This window comes from Hypanus sabinus, chromosome 13 (genome assembly GCF_030144855.1).
Source record: "Hypanus sabinus isolate sHypSab1 chromosome 13, sHypSab1.hap1, whole genome shotgun sequence".
Classification (NCBI taxonomy): Eukaryota; Metazoa; Chordata; class Chondrichthyes; order Myliobatiformes; family Dasyatidae; genus Hypanus; species Hypanus sabinus.
The window spans coordinates 75,664,702-75,689,876 of record NC_082718.1 but is presented as its reverse complement, the minus strand read 5'-3'; the positions used below and the strand labels follow the sequence as shown (position 1 = coordinate 75,689,876).

The window sequence follows — 25,175 nt, the reverse complement described above, 5'->3', positions numbered from 1 at the left end:
CCCCTGTCATTAACCGAGGGGCCCCAGGTTAGGGACTCTTGTCTTCTAGACTTGTGGTCAGCCCTACAGCAGCCAGCTAATCCAACTCACTGGTCTCTGAAACCTGCGGGCTGTAATAGACGTTTGTAATCTGGAGAGGACCTATATGGTGCAATAAGTATAGGAAAATGCTTCAAACCATTTTAAAGGAGTTGTTTACAATCAAAATTTGACACCAGGCAACTATAAAGGCTCATTTAGAGAGGGAGGTTTGTAAGATTTGAAAGGAGTAGTGAAAGACACAGAGTCTGGTTTAGGAACAGAAGCTGATTATTTACCTGCTGTGCAATCTTTCAGTAACTTTTACACTTTATTCTGCAATGTTCTTGTTTTGCCTTGTTCTGCCTCAAGGCATTCCGTAAGGATCTAATCTGTATGAACAGATTTCAAGACAAGCTTTTCACTGCATCTCAGTACAGTCAATAAATCAATACAACCTATAATTTAGCCTCTAAATATTATTTTGAATTTTAATACTTAAAACTAGATTTACTTTGGAAACAAGAAGGATGAGAGATGATTTGAGAGAGGTGTAGAGGATGATATTAGGCATAGATCTAGTGGACAACTAGTGACCTTTCCAGGGCAAAAATGACAAATATGAGGGGCATCATTTTAAGGTGATTGGACAAAAGTATAATGGGTGAGGCGATGTCAGAGGTAGTTTCTTTACACGGTGAGTGGTGGGTGCGTGTCAGTGGTAGAGATAGATACATTAAGGGCATTTAGGAAACACTTAAATAGGCACATGGATGATAGAAAAATGGAGGGCTATGTAGGAGGGAAGGGTTAGATTGATTTTAGAGTAGGTCAAAAGGTTGGTATAACATTGTGGGCCGAATGGCCTGTACTGCTCTGTGATGTCTCCACATTCAACACTTCTATGTTTATGTTAATTGGAATGAAATGTTCATATGTGAACTGCAGATATTATCTTAAGGAAAATTATAATATATTAGTCATTAGGAAATACAAAACTAAATATCGCTGCTTCTCCTGCTCTGTCATCCCACCACAGACCCCAGTGTTTGTACCAGTCTCCTTCCTCCAGCCAGCTGGAGCAACATTCATTTGTTGGCCACAGCTACTTGTACATCACTGCTGTTACTGATGGGGAAAACTGCTGCCCTGTTGCATACGAGGTCAATAGGTGGTGGGGTGGAGTTAGGTCTCTACCAAAGGAGTACTCCTTCCCTTCACTAACCTGCAGGTCTGCAGGTCACCCTTGGGCAAGGTGTAGCACCTGCTTAGCAACCCCCCCCCCCCGATCAGGGTTACATGAAGCCAGACGGTGGTGTATGAGCAGGCGGTGCATATCACAAGTCTTGGTAATGCCACCACTGGCACCAGGCACACAGTCTCTGAAGAGTATTGATAATGGCTGAGGTCACCTATCTTGTGTGAAAAAACAAAGAAAAAAAAAACACTGCCCAGAAGAAGGCAATGGCAAACCACTTCTGTTGAAAAATTTACCAAGAACAATGGTGGTCTCAAAGACCGTGATCGTCCACATCATACAACACGGCACACAACGATGATGAGCCTCAGCTAGAAGAGCGAGGGTCAAATAATTCTGCTCACAACTTAAGGCTCATTTAATGGCTTTGTTTTCCTCCTCCTCTGGAAGTGTTGCTTGAGCCAAAATAAGAATTTAAAATGTGATGGTTGCCTTCCAGTATACTCGGGTGTTGCTGTTCATGTGAGACTGATGTTCCCAGTTTATGACTTAAAGTTAAACTGAAACTTGTTGCTATTTTCCAATTTTACAAATTACATGTAGATCACGAGCCAACTCCCATCCACCTTCATCTAATCTGAATGTTAACCCGCTTTTACATTCCCTCTCATGTTTATATAGTTCCTCTTTAGATGCACTATGTCACAAAGAACTGCATGTTCTAACCATTCTCTAATTTCCCTGCTGGATTTATCGGTGACAGTCTTAGATTTCCTTCTTCCTTATTCCTTTACCTCTTCCACCTTTCACCTCCCACCTTCTCATTTCTTCCCCCTCACCTGGTTTCAACTATCACCTGCTAGCTCCCCCTCCCTCACCTTCTTATTCTAGCTTCTGCTCCCTTCCTTTCCAGTCCTGATAAAGGATCTCAGCCTGAAATATTGACTGTTTATTCCCCTCCATAGATGCTTCTTGACTCGCTGAGCTCTTTCAGCATTTTGTGTGTGCTTCTCTGGATTTCCAGCATCTGCAGAATCTCTTGTGTTTATAATTATAATAGTCCATTCTTGTTTCTTTTATTACATCTTACCCATATTTAATCCATCAAGACTTTTCCCTTATTTCAAAAAAACACTCTGTCAGTGATCCCTTCTCTAGAGCAGGAGTTCCCAACCTTGTTTATGCCATGGACCTTTACCGTTAACCAATGGCTCCATGGATCCCTGGTAGGGATCCTTTGATCAGAGGAAAGAATCCAGGTCTGTTCAAATATTCCTGACGTGTAACTGGCTCATTTCTGATACAATTCATATGTAGTGGCTTTTCAAGTATCTCTATATCCTCTTCATAATGCAAAGTCCATTGTTATTCATGGTATCTCAAGTGCAATCTAAGCAGGTTAGCATAGCAGTTAGTGTTCAATTCTGCTGCTCTCTAACTAAGAGTTGGTAGGTAGGCAATGTTCCCTCTCATTTATTTTTACAGCTGCACAGACCATCTGTTGTTCTGAGCAGGAAATTTTTACAGGGCCTGAAAACTGTGCAGAATTTTATTTTTTCTCTAATATGCGCATCAAGCAAACACAAACCACAACTCACAACACAAGTGAACAATGTCAGGCAGTCAAAACAACTGACAGGCACAATGACAAAAGTAATATGTTTTGACTAGATGGCATTGGTGTTCAGCAGGCTGGCACTTTATTAACAATGAGCTACTGGCTTCCATTCTGTGGTTATTGTTACAATTTGTATCTGTGCTGCAACTTGAAACAATGACAATGTAAATATGTTGAAGCTCTAAAATGCTTCAAAGTAAAGGTTATGATATGTTTATTATTTAGAAAATTTATGAATTATATTCTTTAGTACAACATTAACTACAGGGTATTTCACAATTATATTAACATAGATTTCAAAATTATATTAGCATAACTTCATAAATTATATTAACATTATGTAAAAGAAAGTTCCTGCTTTGTGACAACTAAGTCTATGTGCACAGGAGCATTTCATTTAATGTGTACCTGTGCAGCTTCAGGCAACAGTGTTAGTATGTTTTTCCCATGACCTTGTAGGTTTCCTCCTGTTTTATAGAACCTAGGACTTTACAACTCGGTACAGGCCCTTTGGTCCATGATGTTGTGTCAACCTTTTAGTCCACTTGAAGATCAATCTAACTTTTCCCTCCAACATAACTCTTTATTTTTCTATCATGCACGTGCCTATCTAAGAGTCTCTTAAATGTCCCTAATGTAACCCTCTTCCACCAGCATGTTCCACCACTCTTTGTATAAAAAGCTAAACTCTGACATTCCCCCTATACTTTCCTCTAATCACTTTAAAATTATGTCTCCTTGTATTGCTCATTTCCACCCTGCGAGAATGTCCCTGGGTGTCCACTCTCTCTACGTCTCTTGTCATCTTGTGCAGCTCTATTAAGGCATCTTTTTGCTCTCCTTCTCTTCAAACAGAAAAGCCCGAGCTTGATCGGCTTACTTCCTTTCTCACACCTTTCAAAGACGTAAGGGTCAGTTAATGGGTGTAATTGAGTAGTCTAAGTACATTGGGCTGGAAGGGCCTAAATAAATATAAAATAAGTATGATTTTGTACAAGGATAATATAGCATAGTGATCGAAGAAAGAACACTGGCTAAACTTCCTAACTTCCTGCTCCCTAGCCAGTAGACAGTGAGGCAACTGTATTCTCCCCCACCATTGCCTGCACTGGAATTAACCTCAGCAGTAGATCAAAGTTCAAAGTTGAAAGTAATATTATCAAAGTATGAATATGTCACCATTAATTTTCTTGCAGGCATTTACAGTAAAATGAAAAAATACAATAGGATCAATGAAAAACTACACACAATGAACAACAAACAAGCATTTAGCAAAATAAGACAAACTGTGCAAATACAAACAAATTAATTAATATCACTGAGAATGAGTTGTAGAATCATTGAAAGTGAGTCCACAGGTTGTGGAATCAGTTCAGTGACGAGGCAAGTGAAGTTATCCATGACATTCAGGAGCTGATGTTCGAAGAGTAATAACTGTTCCTGAACTTGGTGTTGTGTGACCTCCTTCCCAATGGTATCAGAGAGAAGAGAACACAGTCTAGATGGCAGGGGTACTTGATAATGGATGCTGCTTTCCTATGACAGTGCTCCTTATAGATGGGGAGGGCTTTATCCGTGATGGACTGCTGCATCCACTACTTTTTGTCGGCTTTTTTGTTTTTGGGCATTGGTGCTTCCATGCCAGGCTGTGATGCAACCAGTCAGGACACTCTCCACTGTGCATCTATAAAAGTTCGTCAAACTTTTAGATGACATGCCGAATCTGTCCAAACTTCAATGAAAGGGATTTAAGTTGCACCATTGAGTACTCTGTTAAATGCAAATGAATCACTGCAATTCAAATCTCAACCTCATGCCTTTTCCATTTTGTTCTAGTAAAAACAGCCCAAAAGTAAAGGCTCCAGCACCTGAACCCCCTGCAGTTGTGAAGGTCTTTAACAGGGCACTTCTGTTCGACATTGTGTCGCAGGGATCCGTTGCTGAAATGGACGGGCTGCTTGTCTTTCTACTGAGCCAGAAGAAACGTCTAACAGATGAGGAATTTCGAGGTAAAGTGAAACTATAATCACTGTGAGAAGTTCATAACCATAACAGCTCAGAGAACCTACTCACTCTGATGCTCCCCTTCTTACCACTTAAAGGCAATTCCCAAGAAGATTTGTTCCTGAGAACAATTTTATGTAAGATAAGATAATTTGAGAGAAAAGTTCCCCTTTTGGATGACTGGATGGAGATTGTGAATTCCTTTTTAACAAAAGAACCTGTTTATAAATTCATCACACCCGCAGCACGTGGCTGGAAAGAAAACAATGTTTTGGGAATATTGTAAACAAACACTTGGAAAGGAAGTTGCGATTGCTACACATGATTGATATCCTGACTTGCATTGCCACCATCTGAAAGCTCTGGTAGTCCCCACCTGTCAATACTGAGGTGATACCTTTAATACTTAGATTTAAGTGAAAATAATGAAAGGGACTGCAGATGTTGTAGTCTGGAACAAAGAAAAAAAGATTCTGGAAGAACTCAGTAGATCTAGATGCATTTGTGGGGACAACAGATGTATATGTATGATTACAGGAGATGGGGTGTTATGCTGATATTGTAGTTTAAGACATTGATGAGGCCTGATTTGGAGTATTGTGTGCAGTTTTGGTCACCAACCTACAGGAAAAATGTAAACAAGGTTGAAAGAGTACAGAGAAAATTTACAAGGATGTTGCTAGGACAAGATGACCTGAGTTATAAGGAAAGATTGAATAGATCAGGACTTCATTCTTTGGGTCATAGAAGATTGAGAGGAGAATTGATGCAGGTATACAATATTATGAGGGGTATAGATAGGGTAAATGCAAGCAGGCTTTTTTCACAGGGTGGGTGGGACTACAATTAGAAGTCATGGATTAAGGGTGAAAGGTGAAATGTTTAAGGGGAACATGAGGGAAAACCTATTTACTCAGAGAGTCATGAGAGTGTGGAATGAGCTGCCAATGCAAGTGGAACATGTGAGCGTGATTTCAATGTTTAAGAAAAGTTTGAATAGAAGCATGATTATCAGGGGTATGGAGGCCTATGGTTCCTGCATCAAGACTTGGGGGGAGTGTGTGTAGGAGAGGAAAAATTGCCAGTGTATGGCAGCGTGAGTGAGTTGGTCAACAAGGGGTTTGCAGATGATAGGTGGAACCAGAAAGCGAGAGCATAGGAGAGTTGAACAATGGGAGAACAAAATCTAGGTGGACTGGTGAGTGTGCGGGTGGGAAAAACATACCAGTGTCTGTGTGTTTCCTGAAATTGGACGATTCAATGACCATACCATTAATAAGCTACCCAAGTGGAGTCTCAGATTTCGTTCTTCCAATTTGTGATTGGCCTCTCCATAACTTTGGAGAAGGCTGAGGACAGACAGATCAGCATGCAAGATGGAAGGAGAATTAAATTGATATTCAACCTCGATTGTAGAGGTGGTCGATCATCATCTTTTGAAGAGCTTTTATGGATTAGCAGTAAATGTTGTCAAGCCACATCCCACAAAAGAATTTTAAAAATTGTGGGGTAACATTAATAGTGTATATTTAGCTCAAATACCCAATTACGCATGCAGTTCACACCACCTAGGAATCCACAGAATACTGTGCTATAGCATACTTGGAACAGCAGGCCACTCAATCAGGAAGATACAAAAAAAGTCAAAATATTGTAAAAATTTCATTAAAATGGGGAGCTTTAACAAATTACATTGCAACATGCCACAAGCTGTTATTTTCTTGAATTCCCAGGGATAATTATTAACTTGTGCTGCTGTTCAAAAAGGGAACAATACATTTCTTCTTATTTTAGACAAAACATATATGTACTTTGCCTAAAATAAATGTGTTTATTGTCCATTCTTGAACATAGAATTACAGCCCTAAATCACGGAACAGCTACGCTTTGATGATAATGTCAAAGTTTGGAAGCCACATGGAATGTTGATGCATAAACTGACATATCACTTTAGCTCCAGTGGTTGCTAAAGAAGTTCGAAAATGAGAGCATGGAAGCCAAAATCATTAGGTTATGCGGTGGCAATTTAACTGTCTGCAGTGTGGCATGGGTAGCATAAAGCCAAAATCGGTAATAGATAGAATTGATATTGAGTGAGATTGGGGAATTGTTGTTGGATGAGATAAGGATTGACATTGGATGAGAGTGGGAATAATGTTGGGTAAAATTGGGGTTGATGTTGGGTGAGATATGGATTGACATTGGGTGAGATTGGGGTTGAAGTTCGATGAGATTGGGTCAACTTTGGGTAAGGTTGGGCTTGATGCTGGGTGAGATTGGGGATGACGTTGGGTGAGATTATGATTGATTTTGAGTGAGATTCAGAATAACATTGGATGAGATTGGGGTTGACATTAGGTGAAATTGGGTTTCACGTTGTGTGAGATTGGGATTGACATTGGATAAGATTGGGAATGATGTTTGATGAGATTAGGGTTGACGTTGGGTTAGATCAGGAAAGACATTGATTTGATTGGAGTTGAAATTGGATGAGATTGGGGTTGAAGTTGGATGAGATTGGGGTTGACTTTAGATGAGACTGTGGTTAATATTGGGTGAGATTGGCATTTGCAATGGGTGAGATTGGGATTGACATTGTGTGAGATTGGGGTTGATGTGTGAGTTTGGGGTTGAAGTTGGATGAGATTGGGCTTGATGTTGGGTGAGATGGAGATTCACATTGGGTGAGATTGGAATTGATGTTCAGTGAGATCAGGATGAACGTTGGCTGAGATTGGGGTTGATATTGAGTGAAATTGGGATTGATGTTGGGTGAGATTGTTGTTGATATTGGGTGAAACTGGGATCAACATTGTGTGAGATTAAGGTTGACATTGGGTAAGATTGGGATTGGTGTTTAGTGAGATTGGGTTTGGCGATGGATGAGATTGGGGTTAACGTTGGGTGAGAGTGGGAATGATATTGGGTGAGATTGGGGTTGACGTTGGGTGAAATTGGGGTTGACGTTGGTAGAGAATGGGGTCAACGTTGGGTGAGATCTGGCTTGACATTGGGTGATACTAGGGTTGATGTTGGGTGATGTTGGGAATAATGTTGGGTGAGATTGGGTTTCACATTGGATGAGATTGGTGTTGACACTGGGTGAGACTGGGGTTGATGTTGGGTGAGAATGGGGTCAACGTTGGACGAGATCGGGCGACGTTGGGTGATGTTGGGATTGATGTTAGGAGAGACTGGGGTTGACGTAGGGAGACTGAGTCTGATGTTGGGTGGTTTTGCACAGGACAAGTAGCAAGAGGAAACACCATGACCACTTTCACTCTGTCAAGGTTCCCTCAGGGTATTATGCATGATCCTCATCTAAGCAGCAGATGTTTGCCTAGTCTCTTCAAACTTCTCTCATAAGACAACCATCCCTTTCCCCAAAAGGTTTTTGAACTCTTTCCAACCTGTAAATATTTGTACCTATCTAAGGATTGTACACAATAGTCCAGATTTATTCTCACCTTTTCCTGTGTAACAGAAGCACCATCTCTCTACTTTTCTATTTAACTCTCCTAACAATACACAATAAAGGTTCTGATGCAGAGTTTTGGCACAAAGTGTTGACCATCTATCTGCTTCCACCAGATGCTGTCTGACTTGCTCTCACTAATATAACCATCCACCACCTGCTCCCATGGCTTCACATGACCCTGATCGGGGTGGGGGGGGGGTGGCTAAGCAGGTGCTACACCTTGCCCAAGGGTGACCTGCAGCCTAGCGGAGGGAAGGAACACCTTACACCTCCTTTGGTAGAGAGGTGTAAGGTGCTCCTCTCCAGTCCTCATGTACTTTAATATGTTGAATAGACAGAAAATCTGATTAAAGCTATGTGTCTCATAGGCAGTTAACTGCAAAGCACATTAATTAAGCACGCTGTCTATTGAGCCTAACAGTCCTTTCTCTCTTTCTCATTCCTAGAACCTTCGACAGGAAAGACTTGCTTACCAAAAGCTCTGTTAAACTTAACCAACGGGAAGAATGATACCATTCCAGTGATGCTTGAGATCGCAGAAAAGACAGGAAACCTTCGAGAGTTCATCAATGCTCCATTCCGGGATGTGTACTACAGAGGTGATAAGGCAATGCTTGTTGACATATTGATAACTCAACTCTCAAATCAGATAGAACTTCTCACAGGCACAAGCTGGTGCTCCTTGTTCATGAAATTGCTTTCTTTCAGCCTGTTCTGCTAACATTAGCCAGCTTTGGTTAATGCCAAGACGGACATTATTGGTATAACAAGTGAGCAATAGGCTTTTCTGCTGTGGAAGGATCAGCAATAGGGTAATGCTATCCAGATTATGGCCTTGGAAATGTAATTGCTTTGTGATTCTTTTACTTGGTTCCTTATGTAGATACTGTGCTAGAGGGAGGGTCTGTTAATATGAAAGCAGGCTCCTGAGTGTCTTCTACACTCACTTCCAGTGGACGATGTGACTGAATGTCCTTGGATTAATGGGCAGCTGTGAGATGGCTGAAGGAGAGGCTGGTGGCAGGTGTCACCTTCTCCTTTGGTGCTTCTGTTCCTCTTCTATTTGGAACGTACCCCCAGATCTGGCTGATGCTCCTATTTCTTACAGTTGAGTTAAGGACATTTTTGTCACCACCTGATCTATTGCATTTCTGTTTTCCCGTGAAAGCCCACAAGAAAATGAATCTCAAGGTAGTATTTGCTGTAAAGTTCTAAGTAAATTTTATTATCAAAGTTCATACATGTCATGTACATCCCCAAGATTAATTTTAATTTTCCTGTGGGCATACTCAACAAATCTACAGAATAGTAGCTATAACAGGATCAATGAAAGATCAACCAAAGTGGAAAAGGCAACAAACTATGCAAATACAAATATAAATAAGTAGCAATAAATAATGAGAACATGAGAGAATGAGATGAAGAGTCCTTAAAGTGAGGTGATTGGTTGAGGGAACATCTCAATGGATGGGTAAGTGAGTGTAATTATCCCCTTTTGTTCAAGAGCCTGATGGTTGAGGAGCAGTAACTGTTCTTGAACTTGGTGGTGGGAATCCTGAGGCTGTTGTACTTTCTATCTGATGGCAGTGAGAAGAGAGCATGGCCTGGGTGTTAGGGGGTCTCTGATGATGGATGCTGCTTTCCTGTGATGACGTTTCATGTAGATGTGCTAAATGATTAGGAGGGTTTTACCCATCATGACCTGGGCCATAGCCACTACCTTTCGTTGGATTTTCCACTGGTGTTCCCATATAATAAATTTGATAATAAATTTACTTACTTTGAACTCTGGTCTTGATTAGACTGAACTTCCCCTGGCTTCTACTACCCTCAGCACAGCAGGGCACTGTCTCCATGACGATAGTCTTTGTTGGGGTGGGCAGAGCAAAATTATTGTTGCGGAAGGTGGTGTGGAAGGCTGATGTGGTGGTGTCCAAACTCAGTACAGTCTGTGGGCTTTTCCACTGTGACACAAGTAGCCCAGGAGGGCTTTGGCAGCTTTGGCCAGAGAATGTAAAACGAGAGTCAGCTCCTACTCGGTGTTTTCTCATCTACCCATGGAGATCTTTAAATGTTGCATTATCCTACAAAAAATGGAGGGCCAGGCAGAGGGGATGGGTTAGATTGATCTTAAAGCAGGTGAAAAGTTCATGCACTATGCTGTAATGTTCTATGTTCTCAAAATCTCCTATCCCAAGCATCAATTTCTGTCAGATATAGAACGTAGAAAAGACATGGAACGGATTATCACAGAAATGTAGCGTTTAACACAATGCTATTATAGATTGGACTGTTTCAGAGTCTATTTCTGGTGCTGCCTTTACGGACCTTTCATGATCTCCTTATGAGAGTGGTGCTTCAGTTCCCTCCCACAGTCCCAGGATGTATCGGTTTGCAGGTTAATTGGTCATTGTAAATTGTCCTGTTAGACTAGAGTTAAATAGGCGGGTTGCTGGGAAATGCAGCTCATTGGGCCGGAAGAGCTTGCCCTGCACTGTATCTCTAAATAAATAAATATGCATAGCACGGTGCAGGCCTTTTGGCCCACAATGTTGCGCTAACCCTTTAACCTGCTCCAAAATGAGAATCAGAATCAGATTTAATATCACAGGCATATGACATGAGATTTGTTTGTATGTGGCAGAAGTACATTGCAATACATAATAAAAACTAAATTATAGTAAGTATATATATATTTAACATTTAAATTTAATAAGTAGTGCAAAAAGAGGAGAAGAAGTAATGAGGTAGTGTTCATGGGTTCAATATCCATTCAGAAATCTGATGGCAGAGGGGAAGAAGCTGTTCCTGAACTGTTGAGTGTGTGCCTTCAGGCTCCCATACCTTCATCCTGAGGAGGGCATGTCCTGTGTGATGGGGGTCCTTAATGATGGATGCCACCATTTTAAGGCATCACCTTGTGAAGGTGTCCTGGTTCTGAGGAGGTTAGTGCTCATGATGGAGCTGACTGAGTTTGCAACTTTCTACAGCTTACTTCAATCCTCTGCAGTAGCCCCCCCCACCTCCCCATACCAGACGATGATGCAGCCAGTCAGAATGCTCTCCACGGTACATCTGTAGAAATTTGCAAATATACCAAATCTCCTCAAACTCCTAATGAAATTTAGCTGCTGTTGTGCCTTCTTTGTAACTGCATCATGAGAAAATCTGAAGCTGCTAGAAATCCAAACAACGATCATTCTAATCCTTCCCTCTCATATAAACCCTCCATTTTTTTTTCTTTAATCTATGTAAGAGTCTCTTAAATGCAGTGAATATATTTTCCTCTGGAACCAACCCTGGCAGTGTGTTCTATGCACCTACCACTCTCAGTGTAAAAGACCTGTCTCTGACATCTCCCCTACGCTTTCCTCCCAACACTTTATACCCTCTTGTATTAGCCATTTCCACTCTGGGAAAATGTATCTGGCTGTCCACATGATCTATACCATTCATCTTGTACACCTCTGTCAAATCACCCCTCATCTTTCTTCTAAAGCAGGGGTTCCCAACTTGGGGCTGAATGGTATTGGTCCAAAGCATAAAAAAGGTTCTAAAGGAAGGAGAATAAGGGAAGGTGGCCATGACAATGGGAGAATGAACAGGCATTTTCCTGAAGGGTCAATTCAGAAATGCACAGAACTGTTTTCTGTAGAAAATGTGAAATGCTCTCTATTCATGTTGACAATTTTAATGGATAAAATCTCTGCTTGCCAGCTAAAATACTTAAAATGATGGCCAAAAATGATGTCAATAAAGTTATGACTTCCAAGCAACTTGGGAAACAGTTAATTATTTATAACTCTACTGATGTGGAGCATTCATTATAGTGTAAACTCTGGGTGGAAGGGCAGAGGGAGCCAGAATTTCCCAGCACAGCCCCTCCTTGGAACAGAAGCCCAGTGTTGGATTGTTTTGAGTCTGTTTCAAGGTGGAGTTTAGAAGAGCCCAGTTCTAATGTGCATTGGCACCAGGTCTCAATCCCTTCCTGAATAATCAAAGCCTGTTCAGTTAGCGGCCTCCAACCTTGACATCCACTTCAAAGAGCTTACCATAAAACCGGGGCTCTGTGTTGAGAGGGAAGAGGGACAGGGTGGAGTGCTGGAAATCAAAACCCTGCAATTTTGTGTGGTTTTGTTTCTTTGCAGTAATGAGGGCTATCAGACTTGTGCACTATGTTGGCAGAGAGGAGCAGGGTTGGGGATTGCAGGAGTGGAGGGGACAAGGAAAGGATGCCTCATTTTTAACTTTATTCGTTTTGGGTGTTTCTGGCATTGCTCTTGAGAGGAATACACTCAAAAACTTCTATAGTTGTACCGTGGAGAGCATACTAACAGGTTACATCACTGTCTGGTATGGAGGGGCTACTGCACAGGACCGAAAGAAGCTGCAGAAGGTTGTAAATCTAGTCAGCGCCATCTTGGGTACTAGCCTACAAAGTTCCCAGGACATTTTCAAGGAGTGCTGTCTCAGAAAGGCAGTTTCCATTATTAAGGACCTCCAGCACCCAGGGCATGTCCTTTTCTCACTGTTACCATCAGGAGGAGGTACAGAAGCCTGAAGGCACACACTCAGTGATTCAGGAACAGCTTCTTCCCCTCTGCCATCCGATTCCTGAATGGACATTGAAGCTTTGGACACGACTTCACTTTTTTAAAAACACAGTATTTCTGTTTTTGCACATTTTTAAAATCTGTTCAATATCCATAATTGATTTACTTGTTTAGTTATTTTGTTTTATTTTATTTATTATTATTTTTTTCTCTCTCTCTGCTAGATTATGTATTGCATTGAACTGCTAACAAATTTCTTGTCACATGCCGGTGATAATAAACCTGATTCTGAGGCTGAAGCTGACGTTCAGGGAAGATGCTCCTGCAGTGTTATTCAAAGGGTCAAAGTACATTTATAATCGAAGTATGTCTACAGAATACACCCCTGAGATTCAGCCTCCCTCAGGCAGCCACTAAACAAAGAAACACCATGGAACTGTTCAAGAAAACATCAAACACCTAATGCACAAAAAAAAAGACCAAATTGCGCAGACGGCAAAAAGCGAGTGAACAACACGTAGGATATCGAACATCAAACCAGGGATGGGAGTCTCAGTAATGTTGCAATAGACTTAGATTCAGATTCAGGTTCATTTATCATGTGTACATTGAAATGTATAGTGAAATGCATCGTTTGTGTTAACCCAAGGATGTCCTGGGGGATTCACACAAGTGTCGTCCTACGTTTCGGTGCTGCCGTAGCGTGCCCACAAAGTTCAGCAGAACAACACAAGTAACAACAGCAAAACAAACCCCTTTCCCACCCTACACACAGACAGTCCTCCAATCCCAGGAGAGGACACCTCCAGACTCTCAGACATCAGGCCTTTGACCTCCAGACAAGCTGAGTCAGGAATTTCAACCTTTGTGCTTCTACCTCCTGATTCACCAAGCTTTGGATTTTAACCTTTGATTTTGCATTTGATTTTGATTTATCAACCACCTTTGATCATAGGTTTGACCTTTAGGCCTCGACACCATGACTCCCTGACTGCAGGTTTGACCTTTGGGCCTTGACTGCTGGACTTGCACAGTCCTACGACCCTGATGACCTGGAAAGGATCACTGGCCCTCATTACTCCTGCCAATACGGACCTCCGATCCGAGATCTAAGGAACCTGGGGTTGGCCAACCTGCTGGTTTCCTCACCACCTGCAGACTTAACCTCTGGGATTGAGCACTGGCCCCTGACCTCTAACCCTCTCATCCCTGTCCCTAAACCCTAACCTGATTGCTAACTCCCAGTGCTGCTCTAAAAACCATCACTTCCAGCCTAAAAATCAGCTAAGTCTGAGCCACAATATCGATGGACATCTTGCTCTGAATTCTCAGGATTTAGACTCAGAGAAAAAGAAGGAATGGTGTTGCATTTCTAAGTCATGACGCTGCGGGTCAAGGTGAGGGTCTAGTGAAGGTGCTGGCCTGTGACTGATGATCTGGGAGTAGTGGTGGGTGTTTGTAGAGTGTGGTGTTGAATGTCACAGAGATATACAGCACAAAAACAGGCCCTTCTACCCCACTCTTTAATGCCAGCCAAACTGATGAACTGAGCTAGTCCCGTTTGCCTATGCCCAGTGGGCAGTGGGCTAAGGGAGAGTGGCCAGTATTGTTGGACAGGGGAAACCTGAAGCAAAGCAGGTAACTATATATATTAGTCTGTGCCAAACTGTTATTCTGCCTAGTCCCATCAATGTGCACCAGGATCGTAACTCCACTCGCACCCTTCCTATCTATATACCAATTCAAACTTCTCGAACCCAAATCCACCACTTCTGCTGATCGTTTGCTCCCCACTCCCCTTTGCGTAAAAAAGATCCCCCTCAAAGTTCAAAGTAAATTTATTATCTAAGTACATATATGTCACCATGTACAACTCTGATATTCATTTTCTTGCAAGCATACTTACTTAATGAATCCATAATAGAATAATAACCATAAAGAATCAATGAAAGACCGCACCAACTTGGGCGTCTCAAGGTCCTCTTAAATATTTTTCCTTTCACCCTTACCCTATGACCTCTAGTTCTAGTCCAATCTGCTTGCACCTACTCTGTCCACACCCCTCACAATTTTGTATACCTCTGTTGTAAGAGTCATAGCTGGTAGACATGAGGCAGTCCTTCAAAATGAGACAGAGCAGGCATCATATTGAGACCCTTTCAGAGGAAGAGGCCTGTTCAGCCTAACACTACATGATATTTTATGTACTAAAGACCAAAGGACTATTCTGTATTCACAATGTATCCACAATGCTTCCCTTGAATTACATAAAACGTACACACTTCCTTCTCCAAACCCACATCCTTAGACACCCAAAATGAATATTAATCAGCATTGTCTGGTTTTTTAATTAACTGTTCTAAGAATCTATCATCCGGAGATGCATTTTAAATTTACTCAACAGTCCATGTTCAGGTCTAAAGATTGGCAGCAGAAGTTAATATTTAGCTATACTCCTAATGTAGAAAATGCTGTAACACCTCTATCAAATCTCTCTTCATTCTCCTACACTCCAGGGAATACAATGATATTGTAGTGAAGCAACTGGCACATAAACTGAGCGATGATATTAAAAAGATTTCTTAATCTAATTAGGTGTGAAGTTCAAATTGTTGAGTTTTAGCATTGATAGAAGTAATTTACAAGATTAGCAATTAATGTTAATTAGCAGAAAGGCCTTGATAGAGTTGGTGTGGAGAGGATGTTTCCTATAGTGTGATTGTCTAAAACCAGAGGGCACAACCTCAGAATGCAATGACAATCCCTTTAGAACGGAGATGAGGATTGATTGCCACAGATGACTGTCTAGCCAAGTCATTGGTTATATTTAAAGTGGAGGTTGATAGGTTTTTGATTAGTAAGAGCGTCAAAGAATATGGGAGAAAGCAGGAGAATGGGATTGAGAGGGATAATAAATCTGCCATGAAGGAATGGTGGAGCAGACTCGATGGACCGAATGGCCTAATTCTGCTCCTGTGTCTTATGATCTTATGCAGGGGTTCCCAACATTTTTCATGCCACAGACCAATACCATTAAACAAGGGGTTCATTGACTCCAGGCTGAAAACTCCTGGGATCTAATGCTTTCACATCATATGGCCCGGAAAGTAAAGTGACATAAATGTGCCTTGCACTCATCAAGGCCACAGTGACCCCATGGTTGAGGAAGGAGGCTCGTGAGTTCCCTGTGAAAAAGCTGCTCCTTTTGACTGCTGGGCCAGAACGTCAGCTCTTTTGGCCAGGTAATTCTGAAAACGGAAATTGAACAAGCACTATCAGATCCTAGGATCCTGCATTGATGGATCAAATAACTCCCAATGCAGGTTTAACGTATCAACAACATACCAGAGATTATTGACTGGTAGAATATTTTCAATAATTTGATAAACAGAGTCATTTTTGGAAACTCTTTAAATATACATATCAATAAAAATGTAAGATATCTTGTTATATATACAACTCTAGTCATAGATTCATAAGATACATTGTATGTTTTTAAGATTATTTTCTTTGGATTTAATGATCAATACAGAAGGTTACAATGTTCATGGCAAGAAGGGTTGCTTATTTAATATGCCCTGTTCACATTTCCTGAAGGCAGAACTCTTAAATTAAAAATAATCCCTCTATTTTATCCTCTGAAATTATCCTTCCTACTGACGAGGACTGGAGTGGTCTCCTGGACTAATTCCATTTCTAAATAGATGGACTTGCTTGTCCTCAATTTTACTCTGTCTTTAATCTATTTCTTTTTCCCTTCTCCCGGAATTTCACTTGGTTTTTGTATGGAATGATAATGTGATTCAATGAGAATAACAGAAGGATTTTGACTTGTATGTTGCCTTTCAACTTCTCTGAACATGCCCAAGTTCTAAAGAGCCTTAAAATCAAATGAAATGCCTTTGATGCATTGCTAATGCTTAAAGTGTGGGAAGCACGGTAACTAAATTGTAGTCAGCATGCCCCCACAGACAGCAGTGTGATTATAACCAGAATCTGCTTCTACAGCCATTTTGGCTAGTACAGCAGGGAGAACCTCTCTGGCCCTCTTTAAAATAGGGGCAGGAATTCAGACAGGACCACAATTTAACACTTCGTCTGATGGTAGGCATCTCAAAGTTCAAATTTAGTTTAGTATGAAAGTATTTATTTATTGAGATGCATCACGGATAAGGCCATTCAGCCCTTCCAGCTGCCCAACAATCCCCTGATTTAACCCTAGCCTAATCACAGGACAATTTACAATGACTAATTGATCTACTAACTTGTACATCTTTGGACTGTGGGAGAAAACCGGAGCCCCCAGAGGAAACCCACATGGTCATGGGGAGAATATACAAACTGCTTACAGGCAGTGGAGGGTCTGTATATGTCACCGTACACTACACCGAGATTCATCTTCTTGCAGGCATTCACAGTAGAATATAATAGAATCAGTGAAAAACTACATACAAAGACAACCAATGCGCTAATACAATAATAATAAATAAATATTGAATGAATAACACTGACAACACGAGTTGTAGAGTCCTTGAAAGTGAGTCCATGGGTTATGTTTAGTGTTGACGTGAGTGAAGTTACCCCGCTGGTTCAAGAGCCTGACGGTTGAAGGGTAATAACCATTCCTGAGCCTGGTGGCGTGGGACCTGAGGCTCTTGTACCTGTGGCAGCAGTGAGAAGAGAGCATGAATTAGATGGTGGGGTCCTTGATGATGGATGCTGCTTTCTCGTGGGAGAACTCTTTGTAGATGTGCTCAACGATGGGGAAGGATGTTCCTGTGATGGACTAGGCTGTATTCACCCTTTTTGTAAGCTTTTCCATTCTTGGGCATTGGCGTTCACCTGTTGGTGCCTCTTCATCTGTGCGGCACTGAAACATCGCTTTCTATGTGTGCTCCAGTCTCTAGTATATCTTTACAAATGACTTTATGACCCGCTGAGTTTCCACTGCACTGTAATTGTGTTGGATGGGATGGATGGTGCAGGGTCCACATGCTGATTGTCTCTGCAATGTATATTCATGGGCACTGAGCCCTCTGGATAATCCGGAGTTTCATTGACTGGGAGACCTGTTTGGTCACAACTGAGTTTAGCATTCCTACAAGGGGACTGGTGAAGGAGCTGCCATTTTACAACCTGCCTCCACCTCTTAGAAACATCTACACATCTCCAAGCTCACGTACTGCAGTGGTTTGGAGGAACACTACCTGATTGTTCCATTTTTGCACTGTTTATTTCATTTGTAAATTATAGTGATTTTACCTCTGCATTTTTGGGTGTGTATTGAATTCACATCGTGTAAGACAGTGACAATAAGACCGATTCTGATCCGGATGTGAAACCTGGAAGGCTGCAATCCAGCGTCCGCCTGGTCACTGTGGTCATAGATGGTCCGTGTTGAACTTCTGTAGAGCCCAACTGTGGCAAATCTCAGCTTCAGATTCATTTATTTATCACATGTACATCTAAACGGACAGTGAGATCTATTGTTGCATTAACAACCAGCCGCCATTGGCCCTGGGCCCTCACAGCCGTAGACACTGAGCCTCTAACCTCCAGTCCCTGGACTGGACTTGCAGACGTCCGGCCTCTGATTTCCATATACGCCGACCTAGGGGCTTCAACCTCTGCGCGCGCCAACTTCGGTCTTTGACCTCTGGAGTCATGGATCCCTGGCCTGTCATTAAATCCTGGATCACATAACTAGCATCAGACTTTATAGAAATAAACCCTTTCTCCTTAAGAGCATTAGACTCATTCGTTAACTTTAAACCAGATTTACAGGCCATTGAGGAAGAAGGCTGGGTCGGTACTGTCTCAGTGGCAGCTGTGTGTTGCTGTTAATCCAGCTGGAGAAAACTCAAATGCCTACTGAGACCAGGGGTACAATATCATAAAAACAAATCTCTTTAGATTTTTACCAGTTTAGAAACCCTCTTTAGCACTTAATTAGGAATCTATTTATTTTAATGTTTTACACAATCAACAAACTTGTTTTGCAGTAGTAAAGTTTGAGTATTGTCTGTGGGATTGGTGGGATTGGCTGGATTCTCCCCTGTGGTGCTTCAGGATGGTACAGATTTGTTCAACTACAGCATGTCCATGCTTACCATGGCAACTGGAGCCAATGTGCTGCAAGGTGGACCTCTGTTTAACTACAGGTTCGAATAAGTTAGCCACTTGGCGTTGCTTTATTTGTTTTCTGTGGACTCCTCTAAACCGCGTGGTGGCGGAACTGCCCCCACTCACACGGTCTCTGTGGCCGTGGGCATGCAGCCGCGTGGTGGCGGAACTGCCCCCACTCACACGGTCTCCGTGGCCGTGGGCGTGCAGCCGCGTGGTGGCGGAACTGCCCCCACTCACACGGTCTCCGTGGCCGTGGGCGTGCAGCCACGTGGTGGTGGAACTGCCCCCACTCACACGGTCTCCGTGGCCGTGGGCGTGCAGCCGCGTGGTGGCGGAACTGCCCCCACTCACACGGTCTCCGTGGCCGTGGGCGTGCAGCCGCGTGGTGGCGGAACTGCCCCCACTCACACGGTCTCCGTGGCCGTGGGCGTGCAGCCGCGTGGTGGCGGAACTGCCCCCACTCACACGGTCTCCGTGGCCGTGGGCGTGCAGCCGCGTGGTGGCGGAACTGCCCCCACTCACACGGTCTCCGTGGCCGTGGGCGTGCAGCCGCGTGGTGACGGAACTGCCCCCACTCACACAGTCTTTGTGGCCGTGGCCATGCAGCTGGAATAACGACAGGCAAGAAAACATTTATGAAACGTGTAAGATTTTCTTTGATGTACTCCAGCTCATTGTTAATTTACTATTATTTATTTAATAAGATACAGCATGGAATAGGCCCTTTGTGCTACGCCACACAGTAACCCCGAGTTAATCCTAGCCTAATCACAGGACAATTTAGAATGACCAATTAACCTACTAACCAGTACATCTTTGGACCATGAGATGGAGATGGAGATGGAGTTGGCAGATGGAGTTTAACGCTGAGAAGTGTGAGGTTCTACATTTTGGCAGGAATAATCCAAATAGAACATACAGGGTAAATGGTAGGGCATTGAGGAATGCAGAGGAACAGAGAGATCTAGGAAGAACAGTGCATAGTTCCCTGAAGGTGGAGTCTCGTGTAGATAGGGTGGTGAAGAAGGCTTTTGGAATACTGGCCTTTATAAATCAGAGCATTGAGTACAGAAGTTGGAATGTAATGTTAAAATTGTACAAGGCATTGGTAAGGCCAAATTTGGAATATTGTGTACAGTTCTGGTCACTGAATTATAGGAAAGATATCAACAAATTAGAGAGAATGCAGAGACGATGACTAGGATGTTACCAGGGTTTCAGCACTTAAGTTACAGAGAAAGGTTGAACTAGTTAGGTCTCTATTCATTGGAGGTTGAGGGGGGATTTGATCGAGGTATTTAAAATTTTGAGAGGGATAGATAGAGTTGACGTGAATAGGCTGTTTCCATTGAGAGTAGGGGAGATTCAAACGAGAGGACATGATTTGAGAGTTAGGGGGCAGAAGTTTAAGGGAAACACGAGGGGGTATTTCTTTACTCAGAGAGTGATAGCTGTGTGGAATGAGCTTCCTGTGGAAGTAGTAGAGGCCAGTTCAGTTGTGTCATTTAAGGTAAAATTGGATAGGTATATGGACAGGAAAAGAGTGGAGGGTTATGGGCTGAGTGCGGGTAGGTGTGACTAGGTGAGATTAAGAGTTCGGCACGGACTAGGAGGGCCGAGATGGCCTGTTTCCTTGCTGTGATTGTTATATGGTTATATGAGAAGATAGCAGACCACCCGGAAGAAACACACTCGGTCTTGGGGAGAACGTACAAATTCCCTTACAGGCAGCAGTGGCAGGCCACTGGTACTGTAAAGCATTGTGCTAATCACTACATTACCATGCAGTTATTCACTTCAAATAATAAATAAAACCAAACATATTGATTCTTCAATTTTCATTGGAAATATTCATAGCTTGCATATTGCAAAAAACATTATTTAAAGTGTTGCACAGTTTTCAGGCCATGTAAAAACTTCCTGCACAGCTGTAAAGAAAAATTAGAGGGAATGTTGATTCCAGTTCTGTGTTTGGCATTCGTGTTGCATTTACTTCTGCACACCCTGTATGTGAGTGCAGCACGTAGCACAGTGCCTAGCATAACACTTTACAGCACGAGCAAACCAGGTTCAATTCCTGCCAATGTCTGTATGGGGTTTGTATGTTCTCCCCATAACTATGTAGGTTTACTCCAGCTGCTTTGCTCTTCTCCCTCATTCCATAGATGTACAGGTTAGGGCTAGAAAGTTGTGAGTGCCATGTTGGTGCTGGAAGCATGTCAACATTTGTGGGCTGCCCCCACACTCCCTGGGACTGTCAGTCTCTTATGCAAATGACACATTTCACTACGTTTCAATGTACATTTGACAAATAATGCTAATTTATAATCCCACCACCTACAAATTAAAAAAATAATCAGCATTTAAAAAGCTGCTTGCTGGTTTGGTGTTTTGTTTTGCTTCTGGGTGCGGGTCTGTGTTTAGAATTAGTTATTGCATTTGTTTCCCTGCACTTCAAGGGATTCAGGCTTTTGGGTAATCCCAAAGTTTTGGAAAAATATTTTAAAAAGATAAAACTGATCCATATCAAGATAAAAACAGGACATTATAGAGAAAAAGGATCTGGTGCTTTCCCAGCATACATGAATAAACTCTTATCAGGCTTCCAGCCTGGTGCAGGTATAACCAATGTTTTAATGACAAACTCTGCCATCTTCAGGGATGATTTCTGGGCATGTCTCGTCCAGTAGTATTTATACCCCCATCATCCAACCCTCCTCATCCAATCAAGGTTCCACTCTCCCACCTTGTTTACAATCAAATTCTAGTTCTTACTTAGAGCGAGATCTCAGTCTTTGTTAAAATTCTTTCCCTCTAGTTTTATTTCAATGGCTTCCTTTACCAGATGGTCCCAAAAGCACAGTAGTTTTGTGCTGTCAAAGTCAATCCTAAGGCCATTGTGAATGCTGTGTTCTGCTGCTGTCGATTTCTCCAGGATTAACCAAGGGGGTCCATGGACCCCAGGTTGGGAACCCCTGCTCTAAAGAGAAATATCACAGATTTGTTCTAAATTATGGCCTGAATATGTCTTTATTGTTCCCTGCTCTTACCCTAGGCCAGACTGCACTGCACATAGCCATTGAGCGCCGGTGCAAGCACTACGTGGAACTACTGGTGGAAAAGGGAGCTGATGTCCACGCACAGGCCCGAGGCAAATTCTTCCAACCCAAGGATGAAGGTGGATATTTCTACTTTGGTAAGATACAGCAATTTTTTTTCTTTAACTTTACAGTACCAATATCCCAGATTCTTCCACTAACCCAATGAGTAATAGTCATAAAGCCAGAGACCATAAGAAACAGGCCCTTTGTCTTAACAAGTCCATGCTGACCATCAGGTCAAGTCAAATCGATTGTCATTCGACTATATATATGTATACCATCAATGTTTCTCTGAACCAGGGTGCAAGGCACTGTCGTGCACGTAACAACTTATGGAAGCAAGGATAAAATCTACAGATGAATTACACAAGGTGTATAAATTAAAATATTGTAAGGTATAGAACAGATTAACCAGTGACACTTCAACTGAGATGCAGCAGGGAGCTCAGAAGCCTGATGACCGGAGGGAAGAAACTGTTTCCCATCCTGACATTCTTGTCTTTAAACATCAGAGTCCCCTTCCTGACAGTAAAATGTCAGAGGATGCTGGATGGATGGGTGGGATCCTTGATAATACTAAGGGCCCTGTGTACACATCACTCCTGATAAAACTATCTGATAGATGGCTGGGAGACCCCTCTTGGGCAGCTTCACAGTCTTTCATAGGGACTTCCACTCCAGTGCTCAACTGCTCCCAACACCAAATGGAGATACAACTTGAGGCACTCTCAACAGTGCTCCTGTAAAATTGATTTAAGATGGGTGGTGGGGTGGAAATGCTTCAATTGCCTTGGTCACCTTAGAAAGGGGAGGCATATGAACCACCCATTCACATTAATCCCAGGTTCATTATCTTCCCCACATTCTCGCCTGCTCTCCCCCTTTCCAGTACTTATCCAAAGACCAGGGACAATAACAGAACTTTGGGATGTTGAAGGAAATCAGAGGACCCAGAGGAAGCCCACATGGTCACAGGGAGAACATACAAGCTCCTTACAGGCAACATCCATGAGAAAGAGTGAACTGGGTCCCTGGCACTGAGGAGGTGGCTCTACCAGCAGTTCCATCCAGTGCCACTGCCAAGTCCTTAACATTATATGAGGCATAGGGAGGGTAGATCCACAGTCTCCCCCCCCCCAGAACATAGCTTTAAAGCAAGAGGTAAAAGATTGAAGGAAGGTATGCCATATGTCACAGCTGATGAGGTACAGTTTTAACTTCCCTCACACTGAATAACGGCAAACCCAATTACAGTGAAAAGTCACACAGAATTACAGGAAAAAGATCCAACAAGGCTTTACTGGAATCCTTAGCAGGCAAGTTGCAGGCAGAGGATCCAAAAACTTCACAGGCAATGTCAAAATCCCAGAAAAACACATACACACATCAGTTAGCAGAACCCAGCAATTCCTACAAACATGCAAAGCTTAACTTACAAAAGACTATTCCAAAACCAAGCAAAGAAATAAGGGTCAAAGAAGTTATATCGGGCTACAAACAAGGCACAGGGGGTAACAATGAACTAATAATTAGCCTAATAGGCAGGTGAGCAGGAAGGGGTTGCCCTTGTCATGTTTGCCTCCCTCTGGTGGCCAGTTTGAGGTGTGACACCATGAACGTTTTGTTCTAAAATCAGAGATTTGTATGCTCTTTAAACATGTTTACAAGGGAAGTGGTAGAAGCAGATTTGATGGGAATGTATTTAGACAGAACGAGAGTGCGGTGGGTTTGAGTGATGGTGTCTTGTCACTGTCACCACTGGGCTGTAAACATGCAGGAGCAGTGTGTGGTTAAGTACCTTGCTCAAGGACACACACACTGCCTTGGCTGAGGCTCGAACTAATGACCTTCAGATCACTAGCCCAAAGCCTTAACCACTCGGCCATGTGTTCTGTAGCCTGAAACCATAGTGAGGCCCAGAGAGAACGGGGTAGATCAGTGTCTGCCACACTGATTGGAGGATGCTATACACAAGGGGAGAGAAGGAATGTTGACAAAAAACAAGATGTATTTGTATGTACAAAGATATATGTTTTGGTGGATTTAAGTTTTTCACTATCAGCTGGGAAAGGATTTAAGGGAATTTTAAATCAGGTTCTTAATTCTATTTGCCTAATAGTAGAAAAGCAAATTGAAGCAAAGAAAGTCATGACGAGTCCTGAATAATGTATTTACCTCTGCCACTGTACCAAGCAGCCCATTCCAGGCATCCACCACTGAATAAAAAATTGACCCTTCCCATCCCCCCTGACTCTACCCCCTCTGACCTTCAATGCATGCCCTCTGGTATTAAACATTTCTATCCTGGGAAACAGATACTCCCTGTCTGTGCCCCTTATAATCTTGTAAACCTTTATCTGATCTCCCCTCAGCCTCCGCCGCTACAAAGAAAACAACCCAAGTTTATCCGGCCTCTCATGATAGCACATGCCCTCTAAACCAGGCCCTCTAAACCTCTTCTGCACCCTCTCCGAAGACTCAACATCCTTCCTATAGCGGGGTGACCAGAAGTATATGCAACACTCCAGATGTGGCCTATGAAGTTGCAACCTCTTAACTTTTGAACTCTGTGCCAACTAATAATAGCAAGTAATCTATAAGCCTTCTTAACCACCCTATTTTGATCTATTTTCCATCTTATAAGGAATTCTCTTCCTCAAATGGCAGAGGAAGCAATCTTTAAAAATTTGTAAGCCAGTGTTACCTCCATGCTTGAAAATGACAAACGAACTGCAGGCACTGGATATCTGAAACATAAGCAGAAATGCTGGAAATACTCAACTGGTCAGGCAGTACCTGTGGAAAGAGAAACAGAGTCAACATTTCAGACTGAAGATAGATACTTGATAAGAAATCAAAGGTTACTAACCACAATTTTATTGAATGGCAGACCAGGCTTAAGAGGCTAAGAGGTCATAACCCTTGAAATTTGTATATGTGTCTGTTTCCAACAGTAAATTCATAACCATTCCATTTCTTGAACGTGCCACCTAAATTGACACTTCATTGTAGAACCAGGTGTGTATTGCATTATTGTGCTTCAAATGATCGACGAAACACAGTAGTGTAGTGCTTAGCA

At 42.5% G+C, this 25,175-nt stretch overlaps 1 protein-coding gene across 2 annotated transcripts in view; it reads left to right on the top strand.

Annotated features, from left to right (window-relative positions):
* trpv4 (transient receptor potential cation channel, subfamily V, member 4) overlaps positions 1 to 25,175 on the top strand; it is a 130,399-nt gene that overhangs the window by 39,648 nt on the left and 65,576 nt on the right. For both annotated transcript variants that reach the window (XM_059987900.1, XM_059987899.1), the window contains exons 3-5: positions 4,671 to 4,843; positions 8,763 to 8,915; positions 22,051 to 22,191. In XM_059987900.1, the coding sequence (XP_059843883.1) occupies positions 4,671 to 4,843; positions 8,763 to 8,915; positions 22,051 to 22,191 (467 nt within the window). The remainder of the gene's footprint in view (positions 1 to 4,670; positions 4,844 to 8,762; positions 8,916 to 22,050; positions 22,192 to 25,175) is intronic.